Source organism: Kogia breviceps, chromosome 5 (assembly GCF_026419965.1).
Source record: "Kogia breviceps isolate mKogBre1 chromosome 5, mKogBre1 haplotype 1, whole genome shotgun sequence".
NCBI lineage: Eukaryota > Metazoa > Chordata > Mammalia > Artiodactyla > Physeteridae > Kogia > Kogia breviceps.
Window position 1 is genome coordinate 139,564,222 of NC_081314.1, and position 22,248 is coordinate 139,586,469.

Consider the following 22,248-nt stretch of genomic DNA (forward strand, 5'->3'; position numbering starts at 1 on the left):
GGCAGCAATCTAGATGTCCAGCAATAAATGAAGGGGTAAATGGATTAGTACAACCATGAAATGCTATGCAGTGCAGTCGTTAACAAGAATGATGGAGGGCTTCCCTGGTGGCGCAGTGGTTGAGAGTCCGCCTGCCGATGCAGGGGACGCGGGTTCGTGTCCCGGTCCGGGAGGATCCCACACGCCGCGGAGAAGCTGGGCTCGTGAGCCGTGGCCGCTGAGCCTGCGTGTCCGGAGCCTGTGCTCCGCAACGGGAGAGGCCGCAACAGTGAGAGGCCCGCGTACCACAAAAAAGAAAAAAAATAAAGACTCCCCAGTACCCCTTCCTCTCAGAAGAATTGGGATTATTAAAACTTAGAAGCTTAGGGGCTTCCCTGGTGGCGCAGTGGTTGAGAATCCGCCTGCCGCTGCGGGGGACGCGGGTTCGTGCCCCGGTCCGGGAGGATCCCACGTGCCGCGGAGCGGCTGGGCCCGTGAGCCGTGGCCGCTGAGCCTGCGCGTTCTGAGCCTGTGCTCCGCAACGGGAGAGGCCACAGCAGTGAGAGGCCCGCGTAGCGCAAAAAAAAAAAAAGAATGATGGAGATCTAAGCTGACTGATGTGGAAGGATGCACATTATATACATATTAAGTGAAAAATCTATGCAATGATATGTATCATCTGATGCCTTTTTGCTTAGGTGTAGATTAAATACATGGTGTATGTTACGGTTATAGAAAAGAGTCTGGAATGGTGAACACGAAACAGTGAATAACAAGAGCAAGGCAGGGGTTGGGCAAAGTGGAAGGCATTTAAACTTGTTATTTGATATTGTTTACACGTTTAATAACGTGTGGTATCACTTCATGTATTTAACATTTATTGAGCATGTATTATGTGCCAAGCACTTTTTAAAGTGTTTGATATGTATTAACTTATTTAAATATCATAACTTAAAACACTATTATCCCTATTTTACAGGTGAGAAAAACTAGGTCACTAGTTTAACTTGTTCCCTTGTGTGAGACAGAACTAGAAGTCAAACCCTGACTACATGCTTCCAGCAGCTCCCCTAGGCTCCCTTTCGGAATGTATATAACCCAGTCCTTCCACCCATTTCCTGCCCCTGCTCATGAGCCATTAACTCCTACGTCTGTGATTTCTTTTTTTTAAGTTCGGGTTTTTTTTTTTTTTTTGATGTGGACCATTTTTAAAGTCTTTATTGAATTTGTTACAATATTGCTTCTGTTTTACGTTTTGGTTTTTTGTCCACAAGGCATGTGGGATCTTAGCTCCCTGACCAGGCACTGAACCCGCACCCCCTGCATTGGAAGGAGAAGTCTTAACCACTGGACCGCCAGGGAAGTCCCCCGTGATTTCTTTTGACCTCACTTGCTTTGGTTCCTGACATTCTGCGTGGCCATCCCGTCGGTCACTTAAGACCACGAGGTGGCAATGGTAAGAAGTGGCTTTAGCCCGGTCCTTGGCTGGGAGGTACCCTGGAGCACACAGCCTTGAGATGGAAATACTAATACTCCTTTGCACAGGGCTGGTGGTGAGGGAAGCCCTTATAAACAACTCTCCATCACAGGCAGCGGGGCTGACTCCTGAAATCTACAGAAATGGAGGCAGGTAAGGGTGTCCGGCCTCAGGTTGAACATAGACCCTTTCCACCTTGTGTTGGAAATTCCCACTTAATTCCTTTCTTTTGTAAGACAGGCATTTATGCCATTTATGCATGTTTCGGTGTTCCTTCCTACCCACAGCAGCACGGGAGCCTGGGCTGTACCTGGGCCGTGGTGCTGTCGGGAGCAGGAGGCCCTGGGGGGTAGAGGCACAGACCTCAGCTTGCAGACTATAAACTGCCCGTTGAAGGCGGTTTCCCGTGTGCTGAAGGGGGCTTCAGTTGGCTTCCCAGCCCTCCATCTCAGAGAAAGACAAAACCAATGTGATATGGTGTACGTAGTTGCCAAACCGTTTATTTGCCATTCACTAGTTATAATACTGGATTTACAGAAGAAACTGTGGTACAAAGAAAGTAAGGCCCAATGCTTCCTGGGCAGCAGCAGTCCAGCTGCCCTGCACAGGCTGGGCCCGGTGGATGCTCCTGGCGAGAGGGGGCAGCCACTGTGACTGCGGGCCTGATGGGAATCACGCAGTCGGGTGTCTGCTCTCCTGCGCTATCTAGAAACACCTTGGAGAGGGGCTTCTGGGGTGTCCTCTCACAACGTATCTGCTCTAAGACTCAAGATCGGCAGTTCCCTTGCAGAAAATGTTCACTAGGTTAGTACGGGGGAGAAAGAAACCACACACACATTTCCAGGATGCTTTGGGAACAGATGCAGTAACTGCTACACAAAGAGACTCGAGGTGGAGCCTAGTCAAATAGTGTGCATTTTCCATCGTTACTTTTTCAATAGATGTATTATACTGTCATTTCAATTTGGAAGTTTATTTTTTTCCATTGATTTTTATACATCCAGAATAGCACAAATAACCAACAGGTTTTTTTTTTTTTTTTTTTTTTTGCACATTCATTTCCCCAGAACAAAAAGTGAACTTCTTAAAAAAAAATTTAGAACCATGCTATTAGCTCTTTACAAAAGTGAATGAAAAGTAGCTCGTTTTTAAGTCTAAAATAAAGTAGAAAGAAGCGGGTTTTTTTGTCTACAGTATTTAGCAAACATAAGAAAATGTCTTTAGAAACACACACAAAAATTGAAAAAAATTATTACAGGTATTAACAATATTTTATAATGAAGCTTAAAATCTATTTACATACATAAATACAATTAAATTGGTTGATGCAACTCTTCTGGAAGGAAAAAAAAAATGCCAAATGATCAGCCTCATCAATACTGATCTGGCTAAAGGGAGGGGAAAACTCCAAACAAACAGACAAACAAAAAGTCCCCAAAGACTGTATACTGCAGGTAAACAAAAAGGCATTTCATTCAGATGTAAAAAACATTTTCTGATATCATTGTTAAACCAACTTTTCATGTATAAAAGACCCCAAACATGTCATCCCCCAGAAAACAAAAAACACCAAAACCAAAAATTACCAGGACGGAATGTCCCAAGGAAACAGGTATTTCAAGACAGAAATCTGCAGTCCTAAATTGCAGGACATTTGAGTGAAACCATTCATTTCCTTTCTAATCAGAGCATTTCTGTTTATCTGCACAGAAACCCTAGGCAGCAGAAAGGCTGTCTGTTAAGTCACTGATGGTAATGTGCCCAGGAAGCCAGGAAGGCTTCTATTGCTGCGCTTGGACGGCAAGCAGATCCAAAATGGTTGGCATTGTCCCCGTTCTGCTGGAAGAAACCCATACGCAGGAGAAGGGCTGACTCACTATATTCCTTTACGTAAAGGGAGGAACCGTGTTTGGTGTTGGGATGGGTGTGCGTGCTATCTCCTTATACAAAGCTGCAGAACGGAGGAGGGAAAAGAAAAGGTGGGATTTGGAGGAGGAACGGGGAGAGACAAAGAGGGAGATAATTGCGGGGGGCAGAGAGGGAGAAAAATAGAAGTATTTTTAGATAGTGAGAAAAACAAAAAGAACTGAAATATGCGTCTATGTTGAAATTATAAATAAGGGCATGAACGAGCAGTAAAGATGGCTATTTAATCTTTCTTCTCCTGGACCAGTGCTCCCAGATACATCCAGTTATTACTTAATTGGCTTAAGGATCTACTTGATGAAAGGACCACCTTAATTTAACCTGAAGGCAATAGAATGGAATTCCTCAGGGGGAAAAAATGCATTAAGTCTGAGACCTATCTCCAAAACAACTAAGGTTTGACTTTTTCTTTTTTTTTTCCTGGAAAGATTAAATACTATACATGCTGGTAAGGGTCTGTGAAACTCTGAATGGCCAAACCTGTGGGTCCACGACAAAGGGACAAGCTCTCCTCACACATGGCTTTGAGAGTGAAGATTCAATGTGAGAGATTATCTGATTTCCCTTGTAGGGCATTGGGCTGATTTTGAGTTGGAATATCTTCAGGTACCAGAACTGAACTGAAAAATACACATTTTTTTTCCTTCATTTTTTTAACCAACATTTTGTCAGGTCAGATAAGGCAACGTGCTGCAAAGCACGTTGATCATGAAAAGAAGGCTGATCATGAAAAGAAAGTTGAATTTGGGGCAAATGGGCTAATGGTCCTTTTCAGAAATAAAAAGTTTCAAATTTACTGACATTTAAGGGTCATTTTGCTGTAAAACTGTAACATAGAATAAAACATGAATATGTGTCGTGGAGGGGGAATTACGCCTAAAATGAAAATAAATATATTCTGAGTTTCTCCAAGATCTGCTTTAGCTCTTTTCTAGATAAGAACGACCTGACTGACAACACAAACTGCTTTACTCTTTTATTCTTACCAAAGTGCTACTGCATCTGAGTATAACAAATAATCAATATATATATATAAGAAAACTCAAAAACAAGTTGTTTTAAATAAGACCAGCTGTTTTGCTGCCTGCAGCCAAAGATCTTTCTAATTTGAATCCTTAAATTTATAAAATAAAAATCGAACACTGTTCTGAAGTCCTGCTTTCAAATACTCTTCAGAGTTGACCTGAAATCGTTTCAACTAATTTAAGAGGTACATTAAATAACAACCAGATCATTTTTGAGCACACATATGTCAAAATCAGCAGTTAGTATTTATGAGTTGTACAACAACTGCATTCTGACCAAATCCTCCAATAAAAATAGTGCCATAAAATTTACAGTGACATTGGGTATGTTTGGACTGTAGCCACGGGCAGCAGTGACACGAATCTTTCCTGTCATGCTGATGCACGGGTAAAAGTGCACACACCCTACAGGGTAGGGTCTCAGCCTAGTGAGAGCAACACAAAGATGGGTGATCAATGAGCAGCATGGGACAGGGTCCTGCACAGGTGGGACAAGGCTCTCCCACGAGACTCCACTGAGGCACACGGAGGGGATTTGGCTTGTTCAGGCCTGCTTCTGGGCCCACCCTATGAAAACTGAGCTGGAGACCTTCAGCTGTCAAAGGCATCCGGTCTCGTCCCTTCCACTCCCAGCCTTGGAGGACAGCCACAAGTTTTCGTTGTGCATCAATGAACAGGTACTGTATCAAAGAGGAATATTTTCTTGGAGCTAAAAAAAATCTGAACTCTAGATTCAGATGATCTCCTTTCTTGATCTCCAGAATCAAGCAGTTAAGGAACCCCTGAATTCATCCACTCGGTTTCCATGTGGAGACCGCTCCTCCACACAGCGTACTTCGGATTCATTCTGTTACAAAGCATGTCTGACATTAACAGGAGGCCATGGAGGGAGAAAACCCCTAGGCAGAAGATAAATCCTCTCCAGAGGTGCAATCATGGCAGCCGCGTGAACCCTCTGGAACCAGATTTGACCTTCTCCGTTTGAAGGGAGGGAGTCAGATATGAGACCCTTTGTTGAGCTTGGCAGAAAATTCCATACTTTAGATCTTTGGAGTGACCCTCAGTATCTAAAAAGCCTACTAAAAACATTGCTGTGTGAGCTACCAACTCGTTTGATTAACATTAAAGGGAGTTGAATGTAAACAATATTTAGATAACCAAGTGATCACATTACCCATCCTTTTTTTCCAACTTTCTTCAATGTGATACAATTAACTTTGGCTACTATCAAAAACAAAAACTGTAGTACTTGATATTTCTCTTCTTAATATAAGTACATTTAAATAATAAAAAAGTATCAACACATTAAGTAAGTGTCTAAACATCAAGATACATAAATATCTAGGGATTCCTTGTGGGAATACAGTAGTTGAAAATGACCCAAAGCTGTAGCCGTTTCTCAAAAAACAACTACAAAAAAAGTCCAAAAGAAAAAGTTAAATAAAACTTACAGAAAAAGGAATATTTCTTTCATTTGTCAAAGCAAGAAAGAAGCAAGCTCAAATTTATGTATATATAAAAATAAAAACCACCCCAAATGCAAATACGCATTTTGCAATTTATAAGGTGCTGCAAAAGAAAATTAAAAATATGAATTAGATGCCAAACAGAATGAGTTGCATCTCCCCCCCCCCAAAAAAAAAGCCCCCCAAAACCCGAATTCCATACTCTTTGGAATAAACAACTTGGTTAAAAAGTGAAGTCAAGGGTATAAAATCTTTCTTTTATTCACAGCATTGCTAAATCAGAAGCATTCACAGTTTCCCTCTGGGAATCTTTCTGTTTGCCTTACAGCGTGTCCACGGGGTGGTGAAGCGGACAGCCTCAAGTTGCATCAGGTTAGAAAAATCTGAGATGGGCCAACGGCAATTGCGAACTGCACGGACTTGAGAAGCACAGGCGCCCCGAGGCCCCGCCCGGAGCGAGATCACCACGGCAGTCGGCAGCGGCAGTCGGCAGCGGCGCGCTCCCCTAGACCGGCGTCCGGGCCCACGCGGGTTTCCCGAGCACACGAGGCCGGAGCCCGAAGAGGCGCTTCCGGGACGACGCCCGGCCGCACGGAGAGCGCGTGCGCAGCCTCAGTAGGGTCGCCACACGGCCTCCTCGAGGCGCGCGGCGGGCGCCATGTTGGTTGGGGAGTTGCTGTGGCTGCCCTCGGCCTCCACCACGTCGCTCTGGTTCGGGAGGCTGGGGTTGAGCAGCGCCGAGCCGGTGGAGGCGTTGGTGCAGGGCGGCAGAATGCGCGGCGGCGACCGCTCGCCGCCCACCATGGAGAACTGGTAGGAGCCGGCTGACGCGCCGTAGTACAGGTGGTAGGACGGCGAGCTGGCCTGGAACGGGCCGCCCTGCGCCTGCGACGAGCCGGGGTAGGGCGGCGGCAGGTACGTGTGGTAGCGCGTGGCCGAGCTCATGGCCGACATGCCGATGCCGATGCCCGATGTGACGGGCGTCGGGGAGTAGGTGAAGGCGCCGGGGTAGTGCATGCGGGGATCGGAGATGGAGGGCAGCGCGGAAAACTGACGCGGGTCGCCGAAGGCCGTCAGGTCGGACGCGGCTGCGGAGCGGGCGAGAAAAATATCGTGAGACGGGGGTTCAAGGAGGCCACGCCCCTTCCCCCCGTCAGCCCGCCCGCGGGAGGATTACCCAGAATGCAGCTGCCCGGACAGCTGATACGATGATGATGGTCATGTAAGATGTCATGCAACGTAATACGGTATGGTATATAATACTTGCTTAATATAGCGTGCTTAATTAATATAAACATATTTCTGAACTCCGGGGTTGGCAAACCCACCTGCCAGATCCACCAGCAACCAGTTTTTGTAAGCCCGCAGGCTAACAATGAGTTTTACTTTTCTAAATGGTTGAAAAAGAGAAAAAATCAAAAGATGATGTCCTGACGTGAAAATGATATGGAATTTAAATTTCAGTGTTCATACATGAAGTTCAATTGGAAGGAGCCTGACTCTTTTTTTTTTTTTTTTTTTTTTTTTTGCGGTATTCGGGCCTCTCACTGTTGTGGCCTCTCCCGTTGCGGAGCACAGGCTCCGGACGCACAGGCTCAGCGGCCATGGCTCACGGGCTTAGTTGCTCCGCGGCATGTGGGATCCTCCCGGACCAGGGTACGAACCCGTGTCTCCTGCATTGGCAGGCGGATTCTCAACCACTGCGCCACCAGGGAAGCCCCTGACTCATTCTTTTATGTATTATCTATGGCAGCTTTTAAATCACCGCTGCAGAGTTGAGTGGTCGTGGCAGAGACTGGTGGGCCAGCCTCTAGGGCTCAGAAAGTCTAAAATATTTAGAATCTGGCCCTTTGCAGAAAAGAGTTTGCCACCTCTCTATATAATCAATATATTAATATATCAATAGTAATATACATTTAATCGGTGATATTAACATAACAATATATAACAAAACAATGTAACACTAGAACTACTAATATAATGGATGCATTGATAGATTAATATTAATAGAATATATATACATAATACGGTATTGTCGTAACAATATTAATATGTAATAACATTTTAATACGTTATAGATAATATTTAGGTTGAATCCTAGGAAACTGCTGTTTCGGTAGGCCCGGAATAGTTAAAAATTGGCCGTTTCCGATGGTTGAAGCTGACGCATGCGCCATAGTAGTGATTGGGAGCGGGTGTCCGTGAACCGTCACATCCCTCTTTCTCTCCCACATCTACCTTCAGACTAGTTCCACAGTTTTAGAAACAGTACAGCGTCGGTTTCACGTGCTTTTCTCTAAGATGCATCACCGGTTTGTTAAGAGGAGTGGCTGCAGGACCTTGACTTATCTGCTCCGTGTTTGTACATGTTGAAATTCTACCAGAAATGGCAAAGCTTTGTCTATAAAACTTATTTGGTTAAGATGATGCATTTACCACTTCGCGGACTGGCTTTGGCTGTCCTTTGTGGCATCTTTTTGCGTTTTCCTTAACCACAGGCTGCCCTTGGGAACTACTCCGGGGTTTGGGTGCTAGGATGGGTTTCCTGTGTCCTGCAGATCAGAGTTTCCCAACAGTGGCATTACTGACCTTTGGGGCCAGCTGTGTTGGGGTGATGTGGGCCTGGGACGGATGTTTGGCAGCATCCTTGGCCTCTGCCCAGCAGATGTCAGTAGTGACCCCACTCCCCCTACTGTGACAGCCAACAATGTCTCCCGACCTTCCGAATGTCCTGGGGGTAGGGGTGAGGGGGGCAAAAGTCAACCCGCCCCCGCGGAGAACCACCACTGTGCATGTAGGATGGTGTCCTGGGGTAGTTTCTGTTCCTCAGAATTATTCATTAAATGACCAGGCCAGGACTGTAGTCTTTACGTCAGCAAACCCAAAAGACAGCAACAAAACAGAGCAGAGGCAAGAAGTGAATGTTTTAAAATTTATCAGTTCTCGAATCAACATACAAAATAACTCCAAGCTCAAGATGGCATGTGGCCTGTGTCCTTTTGTGTTTAGGCCCACTGAGCCCAAAGCTTGCTATGAAAGGAAAGCCATCGGGTGGGTTAATCTGTTTTTGGACAGCATCGGCTGTTGATCAGCTTGCTCATATTTCAAGCCTGTTATTCCAGCAGGGAGAGCTAATGTTCTTGCTCTCTCTCTCGCTCTCTCAGGGAGAGCTAATGTTCTCGTTCTTGCTCTCTCTCTCTCTCTCTCTCTCTCTATCAGGGAGAGCTACTGTTCTCGTTCTTGCTCTCTCTCTCTCTCTCTCTCTCTCTCTCTCAGGGAGAGCTACTGTTCTCGTTCTTGCTCTCTCTCTCTCTCTCTCTCTCCCTCCCTCCCTCCTTCTCCCTCTCCCTCTCCCTCTCTCCCTCCCTCCCTCCAAGTGAACTCCTGTAAATTTGGGGTGCCTCTGATGAGGGGATATACTCCTCATCAGAGGTAATTATAGAAACAACCGAAGTCTGCAGCAAATCTCTCCACTGATGAGGAAACCAGGAGTCTGACTTGGAAACAAACACTCCTGTTAACCTTTTCAAAGCGAGTCAGACGTGTGGGCAGGGAAACGGTTGTAAACCGACAGTGGCTCTAGGGCTGCCCTTCCACGGACACTCTCTAGCTCGTCCCGAAGCCAGGCCGCACCTCATTCCACAGGCTTTGTCCCTGCCCGCTGGGGCCTCCTGTGAGCAAGCCCCGTGTCACTTGTTTGTGTTCACACAGAGAGCTGTGACATACTTGAGAGTTAACAGGAAGCTTTACTCCGTGTTTCCAGTCGGATTTCTATAGTCCAGGGAGAAGCATTAGGCAAATCCAGTCAATCTGTTGTCATCTGATGCAACACTCTGGACACAAATAAGTGACTCCACCCATCATTCCTCTTGCTTCATTTGCCATGAGACAAAAAGGTGAATCCACTGGAAAATGAATGAAAGGTCACCCTGTTTCAGGACGGTGTCTGGACATGCTCTGTCAGTCTGTTCCAACTGCTGTGTGGTAACCTGGTGATGACAGCAAGTTACTGGAATCCCAAGTGAGCCCGTGATTTGTCACGGACGTAAGTAATGGAATGATGTTATGGTCTCAGCTGTCAGGGGAAAATAGTTCTTTCACTTGTGGGCAGAATATCTGGAAGATCTTAGATGTTGCCTGTGATTCTTCTTCTGTCCACACAGTACCAGTGTCACACTACAAAAGGCCATCCATTTGGCCAAATTGTCCTTTACATACACATTGTGATAACAAAACAACTTCGGCCCGCTAGGTGGGCTCAGATTCAAGTGACCTATTGAAATATTTGTTTTCATTTTTATGTCCAGTCTGACACCCCCTACCAAGCAAGCCCCACCAGCGACGCACAGTTCACCCACCCGGCCTTAGCTCCTTTGTCCTTTTGGCTGGGCTGGTGCCCCCGTATTGGGTAGCAGTGTGGGCAGAGGTGGGGACCCCTGATCTGATATTCACAGGGAGCTTTTAAAGAGTAGGAAATCTGGGGATTCGGCGGTACAGGTATTTTGGTTGGAAATGTTTCCCCACCGATGGAGCTAAATATTTGCCATATGACGGCTCAAGTCTTCATTCTGCAGCCTGCTGTGGATGAAAGCAGCCCTACTCTGGGCCCCTTCCACTGCCCCCGAAGGATTAAACAGCCCAAGCAGATAATGGCTGCCTTAAAAGGATCTTGCATGACTCAGATTAATGCATGCTGTCTGTCGCCCAGGTTGGCAGCTAAACATTATTTTAAAAAAAGAAAAGAAAACCTCCAGATGACAACTCTTTTCAGACAAGGTGTGGAGTCTGTCTGCAAAGGTAAGAGGCAGACACGGAGCACAGGTCTCTCCGGCCAAAGGCAGCCCAGGTGGCGCTGGGGGTGGGGAGAGGGCCAGAGCACAGAGCTGAGCTGGGGGGGCGGGATTCAAGGAAAGCAGGCTCTCAGAGCAGCCACTTTTCTTTTAAGTATCCCACCCCCCCCCACCCCCCCCCCCCCCCGCCCACAGGTAGATGACAACACTTTTCAGGCCTGGGCTCCAGGCTCGATTTCTCAGAGGGAGACCCGCCAAGGTGGAGAGCAGTCTCCCATGCCGTGCTCTGCCACTGGTGAGAGCTCCTCTGGAATTCTCCTGGGTCCACCCTCCAAGACATTGCAGGGTCATGCTTGGGTACCGAAATGGGATGTGGGTTTTATCTCCTTCATACCCTCATGCCATAAAATGCCCTTCCATTGCTCCTTGGCTAACTGAAGTCCAGGCTATTCAGAAGTGTAACTGTGAGATGGGATTTGGGAGGGCACACGTTACTCATTCCTATAAAAAAAAGGTCACCCTTCCATCTGAACTGGTCAGCCAGAACAGCTGGCCCCTAGGGTTCTTGGACTGTCAGGTGCCGATGATCTTGGGTGCTGACCAAGTCAAAAGACTCATGAAATAAATCCCAAGGGACAGACCCACAGCAGGGACATTTCCAAGGAAAACAGTAAGTGCTTCAGTTGTAGACCACAGCCAGTGGGCAGAGCAGTGCCAACAAGAAGAAGAAACGATGAAAGATGACAAGTGCCTTTGGAAGCAGACCGGTACTGAGGGGACAGAGCTTCTACAACAACAACAAGCTGAATGGACTTCATAATTCCTGCACTAGTCCCTTAACTCCTTAGCCCAGCAGGTGCCCTGAAATTCTTGGCAACAGTGGCTGAAAATAATGTGCAAACTGGGCAACTAAGTTGGCTTTCCTGTCCCACTACCTCGCCCAAGAAGACAGTTCTGAAGTGGGGGGCAGTGTGGCCCTCAGGGCGTTTGGCAACATCTGGTGGTTTGGGGGGGTTGCCACGCCTGGGGGTGCTGCTGGCACCTAGAGGCCAGGGACACTGGTGAAGGCCCTGCAGGGCACAGGACTGCCCCCCGACAGGGAGCGGTTATCTGGCCGCAGGTGTCAGCACCGCTGCTGTCGAGAAGCTGAGAGGGGTTCTGTGACGCTCTGAGAAGCAGCTGAAGCATTCGGGGAAATCTCAAATAACCACAATCGCCCACAAAACACAACGTTACACCACACGTAAAATGGCAGACGCAATGCCTTTGCCCCTTTGCCTGCCCCTAATCTGCTATAATCTGATGCCAGGAGCTGAAAAGCAAGAACAGCCGCCCTTCCACAGAAGTGTGTTCTTAGGCTTCCTACTGCCGAAGTCCTCTGAAGTGTTTTCGCAGCCTGGTCCAGCTCCGATTTCAAAGCCCCAAACGGAGTCGCGTCTTTTTGCTTTCAACAAGGGAATTTTTCCCTGTAACTCTGATTTCCCCGCCCACAAGCAAAGGTGAGTGCCAAGCCCAAAGGTCTCATAGGTTCAATGACTAGGTTTACTGAGCACGTATTAACAACAATCATGCCAACCCCGACACCTGAGCTTTCCAGTCTGTCCCTCAAACCTGATAGGAGCAGCTCTTCCTTGGGAGCGTCCCGCTGGGGTAGATGCACGTCCCACTCCACGTGTGCCCCAGCGCGCCGCTCACGTGGCCTGTGAAAGCTCGCCGCCACAAGACGGGCCAGTGCCATCTGAGGCCCAGAAGCTGACTGCTTTGGCCTTTTCTGTCACTGACCCTTCAGCTGCCACCCGTGCCTGCCAAGTGCGAGCACCCCAAATGCCCAAGGAATCCACTTCTTCCAAGCCACTTCTACCTTCACATCTGTACGTAATCTCTGCCTCTGAGCGTCAAGGGAAATCAGCGCGTGGGCGGGGGACTTAGAGATAGACAGCCTTGTCTTTAAACCGTACTGTAGCCAATCAAAAATGACTGCCACCCCCTTCGTGCATCCCGTCTGCTCTCCAGAGCCTTCCACGGCAGCCGGACTTCAAAGAGTGTATTTTCAAGCAGCTTACTTGAGAGTCGACTGGACAGCTCTGCAGAGAGGGTTGTCATGCCGCTGGCCCGTCCAGGCGAGATGGGCGTTGCTGGGTGGACAGAAGGAGAGGCAATGGGTCCCAGGTACTGGTAGGACTGCTCGTAGGACCACGGTGGGGACGGCTGGATCTGCCTTGTATCTGCAGAGAATCAGGGAGGTCACTTACATGTAGAGTGGGTCAGGATTTAGAAAAATAAAATCTTTTAATAAAAAACCAGCTACCGTTGTTGAAATCTAATACATGTTTGTGGCCTGTTTACCAGCGTTTAATAAGCCTCCTTAAGTCCCAGTATTTGCTTTCGTCTGATGATTTCACCCCACAACGATACTGAAATATAATTTATGTTTGATTCTTAAAGGTTTTCCTCTGCTCACTGTTCCTTCCAAAGGTTTTCTTTAATCACACTGATGATGAGAGAGGCTGATTATGCTTTCCAGGTAGAAGTGTTAACATTCAGACTGTTGACTGCACGTATTGACTGCCCAGCTTTACCAGTAATCATGGTTATCATTATCAGGTGATCACCCGTCTCTCTACTCCGTGAGCGCAAAAGAATGCAAGGGTTTGGGTCTTTTTTTGGTACCTTTGGCAAAAATATTCTCTGGCGCTTAAATGTTTTCTGTTCAGGTGAACCCTCTCCCAAGGATAACTGAAACGAAAGTCTGGCTAGGAAAGTGGCAACGAGGCCCGATGACTAGTTCACAAACCCGGCAGCGCAGAGCTGGCTCTGTCAACACAGGCTAACAGAGATGTCTTCCACTTTTTCTCAAGGCCTCAAGTTTGCAACTTTTAAAGGGCAGAATGTTGAGCAGGTATTTTACAGATTGCCATTAAAAGAGGCCTGGTTTGTAGTGAGGTGGATGGACCTAGAGTCTGTCATACAGAGAGAAGTAAGTCAGAAAGAGAAAAACAAATACCATATGCTAACACGTATACATGAAATCTAAAAAAAAAAAAATGGTTCTGAAGAACCTAGGGGCAGGACAGGAATAAAGACACCGATGTAGAGAATGGACTTGAGGACACAGGGAGGGGGAAGGGTAAGCTGGGACAAAGTGAGAGAGTGGCATGGACATATATACGCTACCAAATGTGAAACAGAGAGCTAGTGGGAAGCAGCTGCATAGCACAGGGAGAGCAGCTCGGTGCTTTGTGACCACCTAGAGTGGTGAGATAGGGAGGGTGGGAAGGAGACACAAGAGGGAGGAGATATGAGGATATGTGTATATGTATAGCTGATTCATTTTGTTATAAAGCAGGAACTAACACACCATTCTAAAGCAGTTATACTCCAATAAAGATGTTAACAAAAAAAAAAAAGCAGGAGATTTAGGTAAAAAGCATTTTGTAAATTTGACTCCAGCATTCATAGGAGTCTTAGTTTTCAAAAGCATCATACTGTTTGCAGAGGAGGAAAAAAAAAAAAAAAAACCTTCTAAGGCAAAATGTGTAAGAAAATTTAAAAATCAACCACTGTCTCACCATAAGATAGCTTTACATTTCTGTCTTAGAATTAAATGTTAATTTTCTCTTTGTATTTCATCTTCTTTGTAGACAAAGGTGACAGCAAACTACACTGACTCCAAAGGGTCTTCATAGCCAGGGGTTCCTGATGCTGGGAGTAAATACAGAAAGAGCAAAGTTCCTTAGGAAAACAACAGGTGTCAGTTTTCTGTGTGTCGTGACATAAAGAAGTGAGTTATTCCTACTCGTTATACATTGTCCACATCTCCTCCATCTGGGGCTTTTCACTTCCAGTTAAAATGTCCCTTGTCTTTTATGCCTTTGAAGCTGTCACAGTGGAGAAGAGAATCAAGTAATTGGAGATCCAAGTCTTCCTTCTTACTCTTCTCCCAAGAGCCCTCTACCCGGTTTCCCTCATACTGATCTACTTCTTTCTTTTCTTTAAAATAACTGACTTTTTAATTTTGAAGAACCTGGGGAAATATTTTATCGTAGAATCTTATGAAATCTACTATTAAAGAAAGGTGTTCATCTTCTTCTGAATTTTAGAGAATTGAGGGGATGGCAAGGAATGAAGAGCCGGTCCATTCCAGACTCAGTGGAAAATAAGTGTTCAACTACAGTCAGAGATCCTGCATAATCTTACAGCTAACAGTGTTTCCAGCAATTGAAAGCAAATAGCAATAGCAGATTGTTTAACACTCCCATACTGCTACAAGTATTTTGCTCCAAGTGAAAATAAAATTATATACTCAGATATTTTCCATAAGACATGCACATGTCCTGGATACACGTATTTACAAAGTGAATATATATAGTATTCAAATATTTTAATCATTTAAAAAGCAAACAGAAGAGGTTTTATAATTGTCGTAAAGCCCCCTGGGTGTGAATTGCGGTACAGTAATTCATGCGTTGTTGTGTAGACAGCCCAGCACCCCTAACCCCATGTCTAAAACCACAGTAAGCATAAAGTATTATGCCATGATTCATGCTCTGTCATGTTTTACTGTAGTGAAAAAGTTGTGCTAGGCTTTTCTAAACTCATAATTAAACCATGCAAATGTTGCATAATGTTTCACAGCCTTTTAAAAATACGCTTTGGTAAAATGATCTTTCTGATTAAAGTCCAGGTTCTATGATTTTTTTTTTTAACACAGGGTTTCAAATTCAACATCTTCTTACTTCACGCCACAACTCCGCCTTTCAGTGCTGGTTGGGGGACAGCACTAAAAACCCAGTGACCCCTGATCATTTTTCATATCTGTGACCACAGTGAACTGTGTTTGGCTTCATTGGCAGCAGTGGGCCAGAAGGTGGTGATGGCGAGCTTCTCATGTTGGAGTTTCGCGTGTTTTCTTCTATAACATGGATCATTCATTGAAACAAAACCAAAACAAAACACGAAGGGCCAATAATATGGTTTGCCGAGTTCACTGTTGAGTTACCATTCTTGCCACGATGGGGCCAACGTGAACTCACGAAGGCAAGTATGGAGGTGACAGTGCGGTGGGCCGCCTGAGCGCTGGACTGAGGCAGGAGACGTGGCCTCTGGCCCATATGTGTGGTGATCCTGGGCTACTCGCTTACCCTTTCTTGTTCTCATTTCTGAAAGGAGATGATCTCTAAGCCCCTTTCAGTGGTGACAGTGCAGGATCCTAATTCAGATAGGTCCCAAACAGTACTTCTCTGCTTAACTTGTATGTTAAACAGAGTTAGGGAAGAATCAGGTGGGTGTTTGAGATGCAGAATGCTGCTTGTAATAGTAAATACATGTATTCTGGGAAGAGGAAGTAGGACAGGGATAAGATGGGGGTTATCAAGAAAAAAGTCATAGGCTGAGGAAGAGAACCACTGTCTGTCATTCTTCAGAGGAGGGCTGCTTGTTCTTGAAGGGAATGCCTCTGATAGGTCAATCCACCAAAAAGAACAGGCTTATTGAAACTTACTGTGTGCCAGGCATGTGCTAATTTATGAGTAAGACCAGTAAGGTCCCCGTCCCATTGGAACTTAGTGAAGATCCCAGGACTGTATGATGCTTGGAAAGGCTTTTTCCTATTGCATTAATCATCATGCTGAGTTACTTCATTCATTCACTCTTAGGCTCATGAAGTTATTTACTTCCTCATTCATTCATGTTGCCAATGAACTTTTTGCTTAATTAGGGCCACTGTTTTGGGAACTCAGTAGCGAGTGGATTACAGTCCTTGCCTTCTGGAGTTATGGCTAGTGGGGGCTGTATCCACGTGAACAGCTGGATTACCTCCCTAATCGGGACTTGCAAACAGACGTTCCCAAGTTAGAGATAAGCACCCTGGTGGTATTTATTACATGCTATGTTACACCTCTGAGAGGAACAGACAAGGGAAAGCACCTAATTTAAGTGATAAACAGATTTCGGTTTGCATTCTCCCTTCACCATAAACTAGCTGTATGACCTTGGGCAAGTCACTGATTTCCTCGGACACATAGTTTTCCTACTTCAAAGGGTAATAGGGATAAGTGAGATAAACTGTATATAAAGTGGGTATCACTGTTTTGGGCCATATTAAATGCTCAGTAAGTCTGGCTAATTTTTATGATTATATTATTAAAAAGGAAAAGAAATCCATGCCAAGGGACATATCTGATATTTATTGGTAAGGCCACACACACCTGCTCCAGGAGGAGACTCAGGTAACACTGTTCTGTTCACTGAAAAAAGGCTGACACGCAGAGTCTTCAGTACCAGAGAAGAAATGGGCTCAGGAGATTAAGTGGTAAATGGGCAAGAAAACTGGTGAGTTGAGGTGAGGACGGAGAAGGTGAGGATCCAATCTCAACCAGTTCATGTTTCCGTTAAAAAAACTACTGGATTAGAAAATTTAAGTTTGAGTCTGTCTGCATCCTGTTTTTTCCAGGGTACATAATGTTTTGATGTAGCTGCTCTACTGAGGCCATTTTATGATGGGTTATTTTTAGCTTTTTGATCCATCAAGTAGTGAATAAAACAGCCCCCTTCCTCTGAGATCCTGAGCCCTACTCCTTTCCATTTGAAATGAGGTCAAAGAAGGGGGGGGGAAGTTAGGAATAAGGGGGGTTGAGGCTAGTGGTGAGCTCAGAGGTATCCATAGCATACATAAGAGGTAAGAGAGTCGAGTGCTTTTATGTTTGATGCAGCAATATCAAAATGTCTTCAAAGTAAAAAATGACCCTATCAGATAATTCAAGTCAAAATGTTCTGCTGGTTCCAAGTTCAGCTCTGAAATGTCAAGAGCTTAGAAGTTATCACTCCCATCTTTACAACAAGAAAAAAACCCTAAAACTGATAATCCACGATTTTTCTCAGACCTAGTAGAGAATTGAGGTCATAGGGCAAACTGCCACCCTGAAATCTTGAGAGAGGTGAATACAGAAAACGATGCTGAGGTGTGCTTACTGGGAGCAGAAGCCACTGGAGCCATGAACTGGTAGGAACATTTAAATGGTAATTTTGACAAATTGTTGGAGGCTGAGTATAGACTAGTGTGAGAGTAAGAAACTCCTGAGGGCTGCATTCTTGTCTGTGTGTATGGGGGTGGGGTGGGGACACTTTCATGGGTTTTTCATTTAGGGACTCCTCCAGCTCTTCATGGGATCCAGTATAATAGCAGCGGGTTACAGCTGAAGGCGCTGCAAGACAGACAATTTAAGGAAGGGTTCCTAGGGAAGCCCAAAGACAGAAACAAAAACAAGGACATTAGTGGAATTTAAAGCCTCTGGCACCTTCAGCTACAGCAAACATTAAACACAGCCCAACTCCTAGGTAGATGAACATAAAATATCACACCAGAGGCCTATTTACTTCAGTTCCTGTTATCTGAGACATCATATCCAGCTTCCAAATCAGAAATAAGGCATGACAGAAGGCAAGAAAAAAATCTGAAGAGAGAAAACAAGCATCAGAACCAGACTCAGATGTGACAGAAATTGTGGAGTTATCAGACAAGGAATTTAACTGATCAATATGTTAAGGGCTCTAGTGTGCCACAACTACTGAAGCCCGCACACCTAGAGTCCGTGCTCTGCAAAAGAGAAGCCACCACAGTGAAAAGCCTGCGCACCGCAACAAAAGAGTAGCCCCTGCTCTCTGCAACTAGAGAAAGCCTGTGCACGGCAACGAAGACCCAACTCAGCCAAAAACAACAACAAAACAAAACAAAACAAAACAGGGCTCTAATGGAAAAAGAAAACAGCGTGGAAGAACAGATGGGTAATGTAAGCAGGGAGAGAGAAACTCTTAAGACTCAGAAGGAAATTCTGGAAATGAAAAACACTGTAACAGATATTAGAAATACCTTTGATGGGCTCATCAACAGAATGGGCATGAGTGAGGAAAGAATCAATGAAATATGAAAGAATTTCAATGAAATTGAAAATATGTCAGTAGAAACTTCCCAAACTATAAGGTAAAGAGAAAAAAGAAAGAAAAACAGAAACAAAAAGTCAGAACATCCATGAACTTTGGGACAATTTCCAAAGTGTAATATATGTGTAGTAGAAATATCAGAAGGAAAAGGAGAAAACAGAGTGGAAGAAATATTTGAAGTATTAATAGCTGAGAACTTGACAAAATTAATGACAGACACCAAACCACAGAGCCAAGAAACTCAGGGACCACCAAGCAAAATAAATACCAAATAATCTACATCTAGGCATATCATATTGAAACTGCAGAAAACCTAAAGACAGAGAAAATCTTGAAAGAAACCAGCAAGGAAAGGTGTGGGGCAGATACCTTGCCAGGCAGGAACAACAATAAGAATTACTTCAGACTTCTCTTCGGAAACCATGCAAGCAGAAGTAGCGTGTAGTAAATAAAGTGTTGAAAGAAAAAAGCTACCAACCTAGAATTCTATATTCAGCAAAATTATTCTTCCAAGGTGAAGGAGAAATAAAGCCGTTCTCTGACAAACAAAAACTGAGCTAATTTATCCAGCAGACCTGTCCTGCAGGAAATGTTAAAAAAAGTTCCTCAGGGAAAAGGCAAATAATATACGCCAGAAGCTTGGATCTACATAAAGAAAGGAAGAGCATAATAGAAAGAATAAATGAAGGTAAAATAAAGTCTTATTTTTCCTATTCTTAATTGATCCAAAAGATTACTGTTTAAAGTCATAATAGTAATGTATTGGGGGGTTGTAAGAGATGGATAAGTGAAACGAATGACAGTACTGACAGAAATGGGAAGGAAGAGGTGGTCTTGTGTTATCTGACTGCTACACATTCATTACACATGTATTTTGCAAACTCTAGGACACCACTAAAAACATTTTTTATGTAAAACTGATACACCAAGAGCAGAGATAAAATGGGATGGAATCAAATAAAATGCTCAGTTAAAACCAGAGAAGGCAGAAAAAGAGGAGAAAAGAATAGGTGCGACAAATATAAAACAGTTACAAACATGGTAGATGTTAATCCAACTATATCAGTAATCGTTCTAAATATGAATGGTCTAATACATGTACCAACTGAAAGACAGAGATTGTCAGAGTGAATTAAAAACAAAACTGTGTTGTCTATAAGGAACCTACTTTAAAGTGTCAGGTTGAAAGTAAAGGGGTAGAGAAAGACTGGGCTAACTGTAATCAAAAGAAAGCCAGAGCAGCTGTATTAATTTTATACAAAACTGACTTCAGAAGAAGGGAAAAAGGGGAATTACATGAAAAAAGACTATATATATATATATATATATATATATATAGTCTTTATATAACTGAATCACTTTTCTGTACAGCAGAAATTAACATTGTAAATCAACTATACTTCAATAAAATACATTTTAAAAAAAGAGGGGACTTACATGATGAAAAATGTTATGTCTAAGAAAGCATAACAATCCTTAACATGTATGCACCTAACAGAGTGTCAAAAGACATGAGGCACAAACTGATAAGAAGAGACAGGGAGAAAGAGAAAAATACACAGTTATAGCTGAAGTCTTCACAGTCCTCTTTCAGTAATTGATACATCAAGCAGGCAGAAAATTAGGGCACAGTTCATCTGAACAGTGCTACCAACCAGCTTGACCCAATGAGCATCTTTGGAAAATTCCATCCAACAACAGCAGAGTACACATTCTTTTCAAGCTCACAGGGAACATCCACCAAGATAGACCCTGAAACACACCTTAAAATTAAAAGAACAGAAATCATACGAAGTATACTCTCAGGCCACATGGATTTAAACTAAAAAGTCAATGACAGAAAGACAGCTGGAACATCCCCGAATATTTGGAGCTTCAACAACACACTTCTGAATAACCCACGGGTCAAATAAGAACTCTCAAGAGAAATTAAAATGTATTTTGAACTGAATGAAAATCCAACACCACAATTTGTAGGATGCAGCGGAAAGCAGTGCTTAGAGGGAAATTTACAGCATCTTAATGTATAAGAAAAGAGGAATGATTCAGAACCGATGAGCTTCCACCTTAGGAAACTAGAGAAAAAAAGAGCAAAATAAACCTAACCAAGCAGAAGGAAAGAAATAATAAAAGAGTAGAAATCAAAGAAATTGAATACGAGAAAGCAACAGAAAATGAACAAAACCAAAAGCTGCTCTTTGGAGAGTTGGCCAGAGATGCCTCCCGGTTCTCTGAGCACCTACATCTGTGGGCTTTTTAACATCCACCCTCAAAACCTGGGTCCCCTAAGGCACACAGGCACACACATGCTGGGTGACCTTCTCCGCCTGGGGCCAGAAGGTTGATGGGTTCTGTCGTTGGTTAGAGTTAGAAGGCCCTTTTCTTTGGCTATTTAGCTGATATCTTTAAAGACCTGATCTTTCCGACACCTTTCAGAGCCATTTAAAAACAAACACCAGACAAGTTACGTATATGCATACGTATCAGGGCCCCAGTGTCTGTTTTTAAGAGCCAAACCTAAATGGTGAACATACAAACCCTCCAGGCGGCTCTGGATTTTTCCCTAGAGGGTTTTCTTTCCCCCTTTCAGCTTGGACGGTGGCAGGGCAGTTCCCAGGGTGCCCTCCAAGTTCACCTCAGTCATGGGCAGCTGGTGTAATGCCCTCTTGGATGCCTGAGAACACAGCAACAGGATGTGACTCAGGACTCAGAGATGTGAGTCAGTTTCCAGGGCGATGTGTCAGGGCGAGCCCCGGTGGTGGCTTGTATCTCCCTGTCTGGGACCCCTGGGAGAAAGATCCGGGCTCCCCTGTGAACAAAAAGGGTGCCCCCCGATGCTCCGCTGCTACCTTCAGAACCATGTGAGATCAGCTTTCACGGCCCCAGGGCCCGCGTCCTTCTCTGCTACGAAAGAGGCATTTCCCTGAAAGTGCCCCCGTCTGTCTGCAGCGCTGTTTCCTCCGGCCTGTGCGGTACAAGTGTAGCGGAGGACAACAGGCAGGAACGGCGGTGCGCCCAGGCAGAGGCACCAACGAGCCTGGTGTTGCTGTCAGTGAAAGCCTCCGCTAACGTGAGTCAGCTCCCACCAGCTCTGGATCCTGGAAAAAGAAGTTGTGAAAGAGCTCCGGTATGTGCCAGCCGTTTGTCTCTGCTGGCCGAAGACATCTTGGTTAGTCACGAACAGCTAGGATGCATTCATTGTTCCAGCAATTACTCTGAAGGGAAGCATCCAGCACCAAGCCGGGGCAGAGGCCTGCCTGGGGATGCTGCGTTTTAAAGGCCGTTAGGGTCTTGAGGGACCCCGTCCTCCTAGCCGACCGGTGGGCCCAGGAGGTGACAGGCTACCTGCGGGAGGGCAGAAGGGAGCTGTGTGGCCACGTCCGTACCCCTCACTGCCTTGGGGACCCATCCTCTTTACCCAACCGGGAGAGGCTCCCCGGCTTTGTGGTCGGGGCGCTGGGAGTCCAGAATGCTGGTTCCTCACACGAGAGCCACCGCCAACTCCGGCGGCTCCCCACAGCCCTTTCCCTCTCACACCTTTGTTTCTTCATCTCTAAAAATGGGGGTCACCAGACTCACCTGCCTCGCAGGTGTGAGAGTTAATTACTGTTTGTGGAGCAGCTTTGAGAGCCGCAGATGAAAGGCGC

General features: G+C 45.2%; 1 protein-coding gene across 4 annotated transcripts in view; it reads right to left on the reverse strand.

The window, feature by feature from the left end:
• Positions 1 to 1,929: 1,929 nt before the first annotated feature.
• Positions 1,930 to 22,248, reverse strand: part of RUNX1 (RUNX family transcription factor 1) — a 93,356-nt gene continuing 73,037 nt past the window's right edge. For 2 of the 4 annotated variants that reach the window (XM_059065716.2, XM_067035060.1), the window contains 2 exons: positions 12,727 to 12,888; positions 1,930 to 6,961 (listed from right to left, as the gene is read on the reverse strand). In XM_059065716.2, coding sequence (XP_058921699.2) covers positions 6,486 to 6,961; positions 12,727 to 12,888 — 638 coding nt within the window. In that variant the 3' untranslated portion in view covers positions 1,930 to 6,485. Of the gene's footprint in view, positions 6,962 to 12,726; positions 12,889 to 22,248 lie in introns of those variants that run through there. The other 2 variants (XM_059065718.2, XR_010840849.1) reach the window with 2 other exon arrangements.